Source organism: Lepisosteus platostomus, chromosome 19 (genome assembly GCF_059453375.1).
Source record: "Lepisosteus platostomus isolate fLepPlt1 chromosome 19, fLepPlt1.hap1, whole genome shotgun sequence".
In the NCBI taxonomy this organism is placed as follows: Eukaryota; Metazoa; Chordata; class Actinopteri; order Semionotiformes; family Lepisosteidae; genus Lepisosteus; species Lepisosteus platostomus.
This window is the reverse complement of record NC_142629.1, coordinates 3,609,499-3,622,756: the sequence shown is the minus strand read 5'-3', so window position 1 is coordinate 3,622,756 and position 13,258 is coordinate 3,609,499. Positions and strand designations below refer to the sequence as shown.

The 13,258-nt window shown below is 38.9% G+C and overlaps 1 protein-coding gene across 27 annotated transcripts in view; it reads right to left on the bottom strand.

Annotated features, from left to right (window-relative positions):
• The window catches only part of rbfox1 (RNA binding fox-1 homolog 1), a 644,752-nt gene that overhangs the window by 311,691 nt on the left and 319,803 nt on the right, over positions 1–13,258 (bottom strand). For 24 of the 27 annotated variants that reach the window (XR_015928571.1, XR_015928572.1, XM_088613235.1 and 21 more), the window contains one exon: positions 13,042–13,089. The exons of the other annotated variants lie outside the window; for them this stretch is intronic. Coding sequence is in view for 22 of the 24 variants with exons in the window: in XM_088613235.1 (XP_088469361.1) it covers positions 13,042–13,089 (48 nt within the window). In the remaining 2 variants the exon portion in view is untranslated. The remainder of the gene's footprint in view (positions 1–13,041; positions 13,090–13,258) is intronic. 27 annotated transcript variants of the gene reach the window in all.

The window sequence follows — 13,258 nt, the reverse complement described above, 5'->3', positions numbered from 1 at the left end:
AGTGTCCTGCTGAAATAAGTGCACTGCTACCCTGTGCTAAGGAGTCCAGGTTAATTGGTTCCTATCCTGGTGGTCATTTAAATGATTCTGAACTTCTTCCATTAACGGCCGACTCACAGGGACCCCTCTCCTCTGCTGCCTGAGCAAGATAGATTCCGCCATTAATCTTTGTGTTCTTTTAGCCTGCAGACAACATTAAAGGGAATAAGAAAGGTGTTATGGGCGCTTTACTGCTTCTGTTTTTCCCTGTGTATATGTATCAGAGCTGAAGAGCGTGCTGGCTGCAGGAAAATTAGCAGAGGTCCCTGTGATGGAATATGCTACGCCGTTCATGAGATATTACCACTCGGAGTTGCACTATGCCGGCAGCCACATCAACCCTGCTATGCCACTGGGCAAAGGTTTTCATTAATCAACCCCTCAGATCTATTCTTTATGATGTTTTTGACATTTTACAAGCAATTTTTCATTTTTTATTACCCCAAGGAAAACAAAAAAGGAAAAAGAAGCATTAAGGGTTTTTTTTTTCATTCAAGGTTTATGGTTTTCGGCCTAAGATCTTTTAAATGGCCTAGTGTTTGATTTCTGTTTCAGAACCAGCCATGAACCACTGAAGTCAAATGCAGAAAGAGCAACTTCTTTCTGGACATTTCTGTGCTTGCTGGTGCTGCTTTGCTTAGGCCAAGTGCACGTACTGTATTTTGTCATCAATCAGCACATTTATCCTCCACAAGGATGGAAAATGAAAAAGAAAAAAATAAGGGTAAGTCTTATGAACAGGATTTTTTATAAAAGAGCTGTTGAAGAAACATTTGGTTTATAATAATTAATAATTACTTACACTTATGTAGCTCTTAAAAGAGCTCCACTCAAACAGCTTTACAGGTAATGGGGACAGCAGCCATAGTGCGCCAGAACGCTCACCACACATCAGCTCTCAGTGGGGAGGAGAGCAGAATGATGAAGCCAGATCATAGATGGGGATTATTAGGAGGCCAGGATTGGTAAAGGCCAATGGGAAATTTGGCCAGGACACCGAGAAAATACCCCTACTCTTTTCGAGAAACACCCCAGGGTTTTTAAGGCCCACTGAGAGTCAGAACCTTGGCTTTATGTCTCATCCGAAGGACAGCGCCTTTTTACAGTACAGTGTCCCCGTCGCTATACTGGGGCATTAGGACCCACACAGACTTTAGGGTGAGCGCCCCCTACTGGCCCTCTTCCAGCAGCAACCTTCGTTTTTCCCAGGAGGTCTTCCATCCAGGTACTGACCAGGCTCAGGCCTGCTGAGCTTCAATAAGCTGTGCGTTGTGAGTTGCAAGGTGACATGGTTGCTGGTTTCAAGAACATACAAACCATCCAGACTGTCCCAGACCCCCCAGAGAAATTAATAAACAAAAAAAGAGACAGATATGGAATTATTAACTCTTTATACCTGGGCCTCCTATGATTATTTGAAGTAATATCAGAATTCCTTCAAACAGCACTGTTCTTTCCTTAACCTTTCTCACATACTGTATGCTTAACATCTGTGCTTTGGCATTTTTTTAGATCTCTGTAGTTTTTAATCATACAAATCTTTAAGATCATGCAAAATGCATTCAAACCCTCCCAAGCAGGAGATGAATATAGGTTGCCAGTTCGTTCATGCTCCTGTGGGTTTAAATTCAGCCATTCCAGTGTAAAATAGCAGCTAACGGCACAGACAAAAATACAACAGGAAACATACGGCTGCTGCACAGATAGTGTATATCACTGTGCAAATGCTTTTAGAAGTCTTGTCCACATTCTTTATTTGCTTTGATACTATCATCATTAGTTTTAGTCCCTTACACATTTTATTGAATATCACCCAAGCAGTAACTTCAGAGATATGACCTTCATTGAAATATGCTTCAATATTGTAACCAACTGGCAGACTTGCAATAACAGAGACTCCATATCAATTTGAAGATGGGGAGGAAACCGTACTCCAAGCAGGAAATCCTGGAATGTGTAGACTTTATCTTTCTCACAATTGAAAAACCGCATTCTGGATTCTGAGTGGCTTCAGGATGAGTTCCCAGCAATTTATTGTAGAGGAGAGCTACAATTAATAATTAACAGTCTTCACATGAGAGCGAACTCTGGTGGTGCCATCTCACAGATAAATATACCCACAGGAGAAACATGCTGGATCAAAGAGCGCTTCTAAAGTTTGAAACATAGTCTTTTTTTCTTTCTTTTTTTTTTCTCCATTATTTTAACTACTTTAGACCCATAAGTGTCTGGGTTACACATTCACAATCACCATTTAAAACTACATTTGTGATCCCACTGAAATAAAGCACTGTAGTTGTTTTTCCAGATCACCTTAAATATCACTAAGTGACATTTTATTGTGAATCTCATTTCACAAGATTCATCTTTGTGTTATGATAGTGTATAAATATTACATTACCTGCTGAAAGGAAATGGTCTGCCAGTTAGTCAGATTAGCGTATTTCTTAACTAATTTTATTGCGGATGGTTTTGTCTTGTTTATGTACTATCCTCTAGTGCCATCTGATGGCTGAGGGAGCTGAAAGACAATGACCAGATTTGATTAAACAAGGTACTGTATAGTTTCTTTCTGCGGGCACAGTGACGGCACATTGCTGTAGCTTGTCAAAAGACCTCTGGGAATATTCTATATTTTATTGTGCTTTACTCAACACAATTCCACAATGCAATCCCATAAGGGCATATTATACAGTATAAGAAAAAAAAACATCCATAGTACTTATTCATTCCACATATCACATAATATAAATCATGAAAACACTGTTGAGTTGAGTTAATTTGCTCCTAATAGAAAAGCCTGACCTTTGTTTCTTCATGCAAACATGAAAGTCAAAAGAAAATGTGTTCAATTGAACAATGACAGTCAAGAGTACTACTCAGATGCTATAAATAATTAAGATTATGATACATACATATGCATATTATTTATTATTGTCTGGAATGGGCACATTACAGTTTTATTAATGGGGATTAATTGCAAAAATCTTTTTTTCCCCTTAGAGATAAAATGCATTATAGTTAGTATTAATGGAAAGCTGTCTATGTTTTTTTTTAATATACTTGGACTATGGCATAGCAAATTAAAGGCCATGCATACATAATAAACATGAGGGAATTCCTAAAGATAAACATGTCCTCCTGCAGGGAGATCAGTGTCAATCTATAGTACAATATAAAAGCCCTATTAATCAAATGAGGGGATCACTCAAAGATTTGTGTAAAGTCAAGATAAAAGAGGACACTCCAGTCACCCTGCACTGCACCCCAGCTCAGCTTCTCTGCTCACTGCGCCCCCTACTGGGCGTAGCTTGTCTGCTCACTGCACCCTGGACCAGCTTTACTGCAAGTATGCTACATTTAACAGTGACACGGGCCCTGACCAGCGCAGTTCACATAGTGCAGGCTGGAAATCAAAGCCATCTCATCTCATACTGACATGCTGCCAACATCGACCGGGCTGAGTTTTTTTTTTTTTTCCAGTGAAACCTCTTAGATAAACACAAGCAGTTTAACTATTCTCCTTTTCTTCTCCTCTGTGTCTGCACTTCAAATGGGCCTCTCTCATCTCTGTCAATAGCACTTATCCTGCTCCATCCACATTAATCCACACATTGTGAAGAACTTTCCCACTTTATTTGTTAATCCTTGTCCCCCATCTTATTTTTCTGAACTTTTTTCTTTGGTAGTTATATATCATACCTTAGCATAAAAAGGCAATAGGCTTCATTGCGTTTTATTTTTTAATGAACACACTGCATTCCTTGTCTACAACTAGGCAGTAACTTTTTTTTTCTTTCACTATATTAGGCAGGGAGCTGATTTCTGACTTCTGCTTTTGTTCTTTTTAAAAAAGCTTTCAAATCCTTTACTAATAAAACATCTATCATCAGACCAAAAGCATCAGTTCTAAGCAGACATTTATATTTTTCCTCCTTTCCTTAATATAGATGTAAATGTAACATCTTCTCAAAAAATAAAGTCAGCTGAACTAAAGCCAGCAGCCATATCACCCTGCAACTTACAACTGGCACCCCACTGAAGCTCAGCAGGTATGAGCCTGCTCAGTACCTGGATGGGAGACCTCCTGGGAAAAACTAAGGTTGCTGCTGGAAGGGGTGTTAGTGGGGCCAGCAGGGGGCGCTCACCCTGGGGTCCATGTGGGTCCTAATGCCCCAGTATAGTGATGGGGACACTATACTGTAAACAGGCGCCGTCCTTCGGATGAGACGTAAAACTGAGGTCCTGACTCTCTGTGGTCATTAAAAATCCCAGGGTGTTTCTCGAAAAGACTAGGGGTGCAACCCCGGCGTCCTGGCCACATTTGCCATCGGCCCTTACCAATCATGGCCTCCTAATAATCCCCCTCTATAAATTGGCTTCATTACTCTGCTCTCCTCCCCACTGATAGCTGATTTGTGGTGAACGTTCTGGCACACTATGGCTGCCGTCGCATCATCCAGGTGGATGCTGCACATAGGTGGTGGTGGAGGGGAGTTCCCATTACCTGTAAAGCGCTTTGAGTGGAGTGTCCAGAAAAGCGCTATAAAAGTGTAAGCAATTATTATTATATTCATATATTCATCTAACGCTATGTAATGCGGGTGTACTGAGAAAACTTCTCCGTAGCGAGAGAGAGAAATATTCTCTCATGCCCACACTTGGGTGTGCAATTTCATAGCCTGGAAACCAATTAAGCATCAATGCAAAGTGATCCTATTACAATGTTCAGCCAAACATGTTGCTCCTTAGCAATCTTTCACTCACACAGATACTTCATCTGTCACCATAATGGGGTTGTTTCCACTCAATTTAGCTGCATAATAAACCCTTATTAATGTGCTTAATTCACTAAGCACGTTTAGAGTTATTTAAAAGTTTGTATGGCTTGCAAAAAGAACTAAGTTTTATGAAGCTAAAACTCGTCGTCTAATCGGAAAGCCTCACCAAAATGACATTTGTGCCTTTTGGCTTTAATGAACAGCCTGGTCACTTTGGAGCACTGTATTTAATTCAATTTCTAACCTTTTTCATGTCTTCTAGACATTAACTGTATTTAAATAGGTCTGAAGGTATACAGGCCTGCAGGACTATCGTGGTCCTGCTCCCCCAGGGGCTATGTGAAACCCACACCATGTCCCAGAAGGAAATTGAGACATGAGGGTCTGTCTGTCTGAGATTCAGCCTTGCTTCAGTTCTCTGCTTGTTCACTCCCCCTCAGTCTGTTTTATTTTTTAACAATCTCATTAAATCTTATGTCATTTTCCGAAGTGTACTTATGCAATTAATGTACATGCCCTGGTAATGCAAACAGATTTTTTTCACAGATATCAAAGATGAAAGAACATACAAAGGAATTCTGTAGTGAAGGTGTAAAACTTTATCTTAGTCAGGAGAAGAAGCTATTGTTATTACTGAAAGGTGTCTTACAGCACACCCTAAACTTTAGTGACTACAAGTCTTCTCTTAAAGTGTCACTCCCTGATCATGATGCAAATACAGTATGTTAAAGTAGAAATGGTATAACAAAATATCTCAACTCTCTCAACTTTCTACATCTTTAAAATAACTTTCCTGTCCATCCAAAAGGGTGAGAGTTTGTCTTTGGCATCACCATAAAAAAACACACACAAAAAATAGCAATGCAACAATACATTTACTGTACAGATACTGTACAGTACACACACTAGCATTACACTAAACCGATAGCTTCAACAGGAAACAGGCACTCAGCTGCATTTAATATAACAATTGCACAGGGAACAAAGGATTTTTTGTACTTTTTTTCCTGCCAGTTGGAAATGGGACTATAGAGGTTGGAAGGGGCCTTTAATGATAAGCTGAGCTTTCCTTTGAACTGTAATATATTACAGCTCTTTAAATTGGTTCTGTGGTCCACCAATTGTTTTACTAGCAGTATTAACAATTGTAGCCAAATTCCCTTTGCTCTTAATTCTTAGACTACCATACCACACTGTGATAGCAAAAGTAAGGATGTTTTCTAATAACATTCGAAATAAAACTCACATATAAACTCACTCTAAAATGTTTTGCCCCCAAAAAGTTCAGCTTTCTGACTGAAAAATACTCTGACTCGTCTTCTTAAAAATGCAAATTGGTATTCGCGGTAAAGTTTAAATGCTCATCGATTACTGTTCCTACAGTAGGTATTGGAAACACTGAACAACCTCCAGAGGTTGATTAATTAGGGAGTGAGGTTGAAAATCGAACGTACTGTATTACAATCACAAATACATACTGTATGTCAGTAATCAACATCATTAGCACTGATATTGCATACTGTAATATATGATAACCTGTCATATAGAACAAATGGTCATAATCACTTTAAGGCAGCAAGGCAAGCTTATTTAAAAGTCCCCTTTCCCTAACATTAGCACTGTAGGTAGTAAAAAGACTAGTCCCAGTATTAAACAGGCAAGTAGGGATTGTACTTTTGTGCAGCATTAATTATTTGGTTTGTTTTTTAAATAAAAAAAACTCCTTACTGAAAACCCTCCACAGAAATAAAACCCAGGAGAGTCCTGGGAAGCACTAGATAATGAAAACACTGTTACAAAAGCAATTAATATCACCTCAAGCATTATCATCTGAAACAAGAGTACTGTATGTTCAACTTACAGTAAATGGCAACATGCATGTAACTCCAAGCTAGTGTTACTCTTATTTCCCTAGGAAGTAAAGACCAATTCGGGTGGACAGCTGTTTGTTATTAAACACAAGGTACGGTAGCTCTACAGCAGTCTACAGAATTTGTAAAGAGCACAAGTGTGCACAAGGATCATGAGAAGATATTTACTGACCAGGTTTGTTAGAAAGAAGCTGACTTCAACACACAGTAAAACAAGGCATTGTGCTATACTCTTAAACTACAGAACAATAACATTTTAATAGTGATTGAGAATTGCACAACACCGTGTCTGTCATACAGCAGGGTGTTTTACATTCATCGATGATTGACACATTAGAACAACCTTGCTCATTCTAAAGAACTCTTTTTTTTTTATTTTGCCCTTAGTACCAAACATGAATGAAACTCCAGAATGGCACCTAAGAAACTTTTATTCAAAATACAGATGAAACAGTCTTCTTGCTATGAGACATGAAATTACAAGAGCTCCTGGAATTCACCCTCTGCTCTGCCAGATGCTGTCAACTTCTCTCGACTCAATCCAAGCAAAGTACTGTATTTTTGCTTACAGTCAATAAAAATCCATATAGATATATCCTGGATTTCTAGCATTAATTCCCCATCGTTGTGAATGTCTTTGAGGTCACATTTCAACATGAAATGATGAGTTAGAATGGGACCTAAAAGGACCTTCAAAAAGTCAATAAATAGCCTAGATATGTTTATCCAACATCTGATCTAATTTCAACAAATCTAATTTTCTTTATCTCCACTATAGGAGGAGGAGTCTGAATAGAGACCTCTTCTGTTTTTATATAAAAGTACTTATGCCTATAGCTAAGATTTACAGGTGAGACAGTAATATAATTTGTTCATTTTTCAATTATTTGCAACGGGATAAACCTTGATAAGTAATTATAATTGCTTTTACCAGCAGAGGGCAGACCCCAATCTTAAAACCTATAAATTAAACATGGAAAAATATGCATTTGTAACATTTAAAAATGGCGAAAAGGGATTCAGATTTTCTGCTCATGCAGTCAGAAGCTTGTAGACTTTTACCCAAGTTACAGAGTGTTTTAAATATAGAATCCAGTGTTTCGATAAAGTTAAGATACTGCGCTAGCATTTGCTTTCCTTTTACATTGAGCTTTCCCTTGACTTCTGTGATCCGGTATCTTCTGTTTCTCAGTATGTTATTTATGTAGCTGATGTTCATTTCTTCTTGGATAATAACACAGAGGAGGAAATACAGTGGGGGATTCTGCGGGGAAAAGAAATCCTGTATACTGCTGGCCTGAACCCCCACACCCCCTGCCTTAAGCACTCACATCTAACAGTGGCTTCAGACAAGAAGGAAACCAGAGCTTCAGTTCAATCAGGGCCTGTAGGAGCTACATTGTTGAAAAGCAGCAAACACCCAGCATGCACACAATCTTAATACAAGTACAAATGTACATGCCTCCTTAGGAATTTCATTAGCCCGGGCTGCTGCAGGCACTTTTAAAAGAGAGATCGGGAAGAAAAAGTAAGGTGGTCAGAAATAAAAGAAGAACTATTCCAGGCATCGATACTCTACCTCCCCTGCAATAAAGGCTACTGTGGCAAAATAGCAAGAGGTCCCCAATGCTGCTCCTGTATTAATGAATGTGAATATTCCACTGATTATAAGCAAGGTCTAATACAGGTGTACTTCATGTAGAGAGGACAGAGTGAGAATGCGCATCTGGAAAAATGAAGGTTAATTTCACGCTGAAAAGTAGAAAGAAAGTGTACAGAAGCCCCCACCACTGAAACATTGTGTGATGTGGTGTTTGCTACTACTTTCTAACACAAAATCCGCCTTGACCTGTCCCTCTGCTGTGTACCCTCACAGATGCCGTATTAACCCACCAGATGGGGTTGTGCGGCTGTGACAGGGCGCAGCCCAGAAGAGAACCAGCCCCGATCCCCTGTGTTCAGGCATACGCTAGTCACACGTCCAAATACCCCCACATACGCTGGAGGATTAAGGAAAAAAATCCCATTAGTTGTGGTATTATATTTCTAATAATTTGTGTCCGAGACATAATGAAAAAAGTCACCATATTCCCTGTCGCTTTGTTTCCTTTCAGGGGGACAGGAGAGACCAGCAGTCATGTGAAACATCTCAGTGTACACAGCTTTTATACCCCTGCTGCCAGCCGGATTGCCTCTTACTTTAATTGGCTTTTGGACACTTGACAGTTCTGCAGCTTGCACTATCTCTCATGGTGTTGATGCTAATCAAGCAGCTCTGTGCTCCCCATGAGACCAATTTGTGTGGACAAAACTTTCCCCTAAGTGCCCAGTATCATATGGCTCTCATTTTTTCACAATTATGATGAGGGAAAGAACTTTATTGTGCTTTTCATTTAGTGCCCTGTGAAAAACGACAGACGAAATGCACGCCATATGGGCAGGATATTAGAGAGCTCGCATACAAAACGCTGGCAGATCTTAAAGGGTGGCAGAGAATCAGACAAGTAATACTCTGGGATAGCTAGCAAACAGCAAGATGTTTGTTAATCAGAAGGGTTTAATTTATTTACAGTACAGAGCAGAGATGTCTTGGCTCTGGCGTGGAAGACACAAAACAAAACACTACCGAAAAACTACTGTGTAAGAGCTTAAAGAAACGCATCGCATTTAAATCATAGAGTTTTAATCAGTAGATTTAACGTGTCAATGTGTGCAAAACAGAAAAAAATGCAACTGTTTTATTGAAGTCACATTTTGTTTCAACCGTGATGACCATGTCTTCATGGATAATAACGAGCTGAATCAAATCACGCTAAATAGCCTTTGTGTGCACTGACCAAGCCCAAAAACATCAAGGGTGATGAGAAGTGAAGACAGTAAGACAATCAGTCAGGTGAAGTAACAGAGATACAGAAAATAAGGGGAGGGACAGTGCAGGGAATTTGCTTGCATGAAAATTAACTTCTTATCTTGCGTTTAAAATTAATGGGGAATTATCCTATGAAAATGCATGAAAACAGGAGCTTCAGGTGGTAAGTATGTTTACTGTTCCTCTTAGTTCTGAAGCGCAAACCTTAAAAATATTCCATTTGTTAAAAAGTCAACTGTAAAAATGTAAAAGATCCCTATGGAGGAATTATTTACTGAGAGAATGAGTACACAAGCACTCTAGCCTCTGTTGTAGAGGACATAATAAAGAAGAATCAGAAATAAAAATTGTTTGTGCGAAACCTAAGCTAGGAGTTAAAACATTATCCTCTCCTTAACTGGCAGATCTATAGGTAGTCCACCTTCACCAAATACTGAAATATCTGTGGCAAAGAGAGAAAATGTTTTAGATTCTGCCATAGTGAAGTAAACGTCTGTCACCTGTCCAATGTGGGCCCTTTTTTTCAGAGACATCAGTGTATCAGTCAGGTTAACCCTCCCAATGTTCTCCAAGGCTGTATGAGATCTAGAACATTCTGTCTGTAAATTGTATTGATCTGCGGGATATGAAATACAGAGCATTGTGCTTTTCCAGTGTCCTCACTGCGCATAGCTCCCTCAGAAGAATGCTCTGAGCCCCCAAAGATATTAGTCACAAACACTAGGAGTTCCAATTGCCTATCAAAGCTCAGATTTTGAACTATTTATAAATCACTCAAAAAATCCAAGGATTCAAATTATTCTTTTTCATCAAACTGCTCAAGTAGATGTTCTTCCATAGTACAGTCCTCTAAGTTCTTAAGCTACTAATTGTACAAGCCACACAATAACATTCATTGCTTCTTTATAACACATCTTCTCTAATTGGCACAGATATAAACCCAGATGTATGCAGAGATTAATTAAGTGAAGTGAAGGTTTACAAACCCTTTCAGTTTATTTCTTAAAGTGAATCAAGGCATTCATTTAATGCTTAAAGCAACACAGTACGACTGATATTCTGAAATATATTTCTCTTTTCATTTTCCAAAGTTTGTAGCAGGCACAAAACAGAAAGCAGAATCCTCACTGAAAGCTGTAATTGGTCTGTCACTGTCCTGACATTTTCACTGTTTTACTGCATAATTATACTGTGACCTCAGTCCAAAGAACGGGGGAATGTGTGACCTTTATTGACAGGTGGCCTTTGCATTATGGGTGTTGAACACACAAACATGATATGTTCAGCAGTGGAGAAGGCAGTCTTTGTAGGCAGGCTCTCAATTTAAGTGGGAAAGGCGACTGTATGACAGGGACAGTGAAATATCCCATCTCGCTCTCTTTTTTGCTTCTGATGCCGAAAAGGAGAAATAAAATCAAATAAATATCATACCATAAAATTTTCCTTCCAAAAGTATGACCTTTGCTTTTAAGCTAAAAACCTGATTGAGGCTTCTCAGATAAATATGCCTGCTGTCAGTCTAGGTGACACCTGAGCCTGTAGCTCTTCGGTTCGACACTGGGATAGCCACTCATCTCTTGCAGACCCTCAATCATTTAAAATAAAAAATAAGAACTGAAAGACCCAGGTAGTTTGATGTGTGTCAATAAAGGTTACATGCATGCACATCTGAACTTTAAACTGTGCAGCTTAAGGCATTTTATTACAGTATTGCATGTGTTGTGGAAGCAGAAAATCGTTCACCTTTAAGTATTTATAAATATTTGTGTTTTGAATTATTTGCAGGCCTCTCTAAACAGACACTTCAAACGGAGGTCCAGCTCACTGTTTTCAGTTGTGTGTCAAATGCAGTCACTCCAAGCCTTTTTCGCAAAAAGACTGATTACTAGTTTGGCTTGCTTCAAACACTAGATCAGTCATCTCAAGCAGGATTGTCACTGTAAAAAGTAAAACTGCGTAATTATATGTCAAAGTAAAAGACTTGACAGGGAGGACAAGTATACAGTAATATGATTGGCACGATTATCCTTTTAACTAGAAGATGGACTCTCTTGAGCCCTCTACTGTGCATCAGCCTACACAGTGTGACAGCTCAAGAAGGCTTTTCAAGCTTTGAATGGACTTGTAGCTATTCCCAAATTCAGAACTTTCCTGACAAAAGCTTATTTTTTGTCATCTTTCAATACATGTAACAATATAGATGACACTGGAAATATCACAGCATCAGACACGGAGGGAGAAAAAAATTGAAATAGACCTCACTTTCAAATGATGTTTTTCCCATCTTTAATTGATTTGTGAAACAAAGCAAACGTCTTTTGATCAATATTGTAAATTATCTCTCTTCTTCTCCTAACACTTATGGTTCAATCTTGGTTTTGGAGCACAAAGCAAAAGAATACTTCTGCAAATCTTCTGATCCTTGATCGAGGAATGAAATCTGTATCTTTCAGAGTCTCCCTTGTAATAATATAATGTACTATAATGTAATATACAGTCAGTGTCTTTCAATATTTACTCCATCTATAGTACCATTTGTGCTGGTCAGTGACGGTTCTCCTTTCCTAGGAATAAAAGTTAGAATGCTTGTCTAAACCTTATTTCTGAGGTCTGGTAAACCATATAAATATAAACACAATTAAAACCAAGTTTTCATGCCTTATGCCAGGTGCTTACAGTCCTTGATATATTTGTTACATTACTGTTCTAAAAAAATGGTCATTTTTCACTTGCTGCAGGAAGATTAAAATAATCCTGTTAAAAAAAGGAAAATGGGACAATGCATTAACAAATTGCAAAGCAATAACATACTAGCTATTTTACATACATACTAATATATTTTACAGGCTTCGGATCAGAGATCCTATATTTGTCTGTCAAGTTTTTATCTTTTACATGTCACTGACGCAGAAGATCAGACTTGCCACAGTCATGGGAAAAATACAAAGCATCTAACAGCGTCATCTAGTGTCGATGTTATGTACTACTTTGTGATCAATACCGATGGCGATGCAAGGGGACCGAGGAGTCATCAGACGCGAAATGCATTCACTGAGACCAGGAAGCACGATGGAGCGCGAAACACCAAAGCATCCGCAGGCTTTACGAAGAATTAAACAGACCAACAAAAACTCAAAGGGACATAAGATTGTTAAAAACCTAAAAAAATATACTAAATTAAATAACCTTCATTTTATGATGTTGCATTTTCAAAGACGGCAAAACAGAAGTCAGTATATAAAGCTGGTCACAGCAGCCCCTGTCCCTGTTACAGAGAGATGTAAACTCCAGTCACTGTGAATAAGGTGAAAGCTCCCTTTCCACAGAATTTCTTATTCTTGCCAAAAACATCCTCCGCTTCACACTGCACACCTGCCAGGCTATCAGCTATTCACAGACTCCTGGCTTTAATCCTCCGCAACAAACTGAATACATGAAAGACAATGAGCACACACAAGTGTAAAATCTGGCCTCTACTCACAGTGCTGTCTTCCTTATCTATGCAGCTGCTGCACTCAGCTTTAGAATCCTGGAAGAGAGGAATTGCCTGTTAGTTGTTTTATATGTTATGTGCATTTTAAAGGTCTTTACATCATCTTTCAACCCACACAGATTGGCGACCTGTACGTCATTTTAAGGTAAGAATATTGAAATGGCGAAAGGGTCATAACCAAAGCACACAACTTAAATGTATTCTT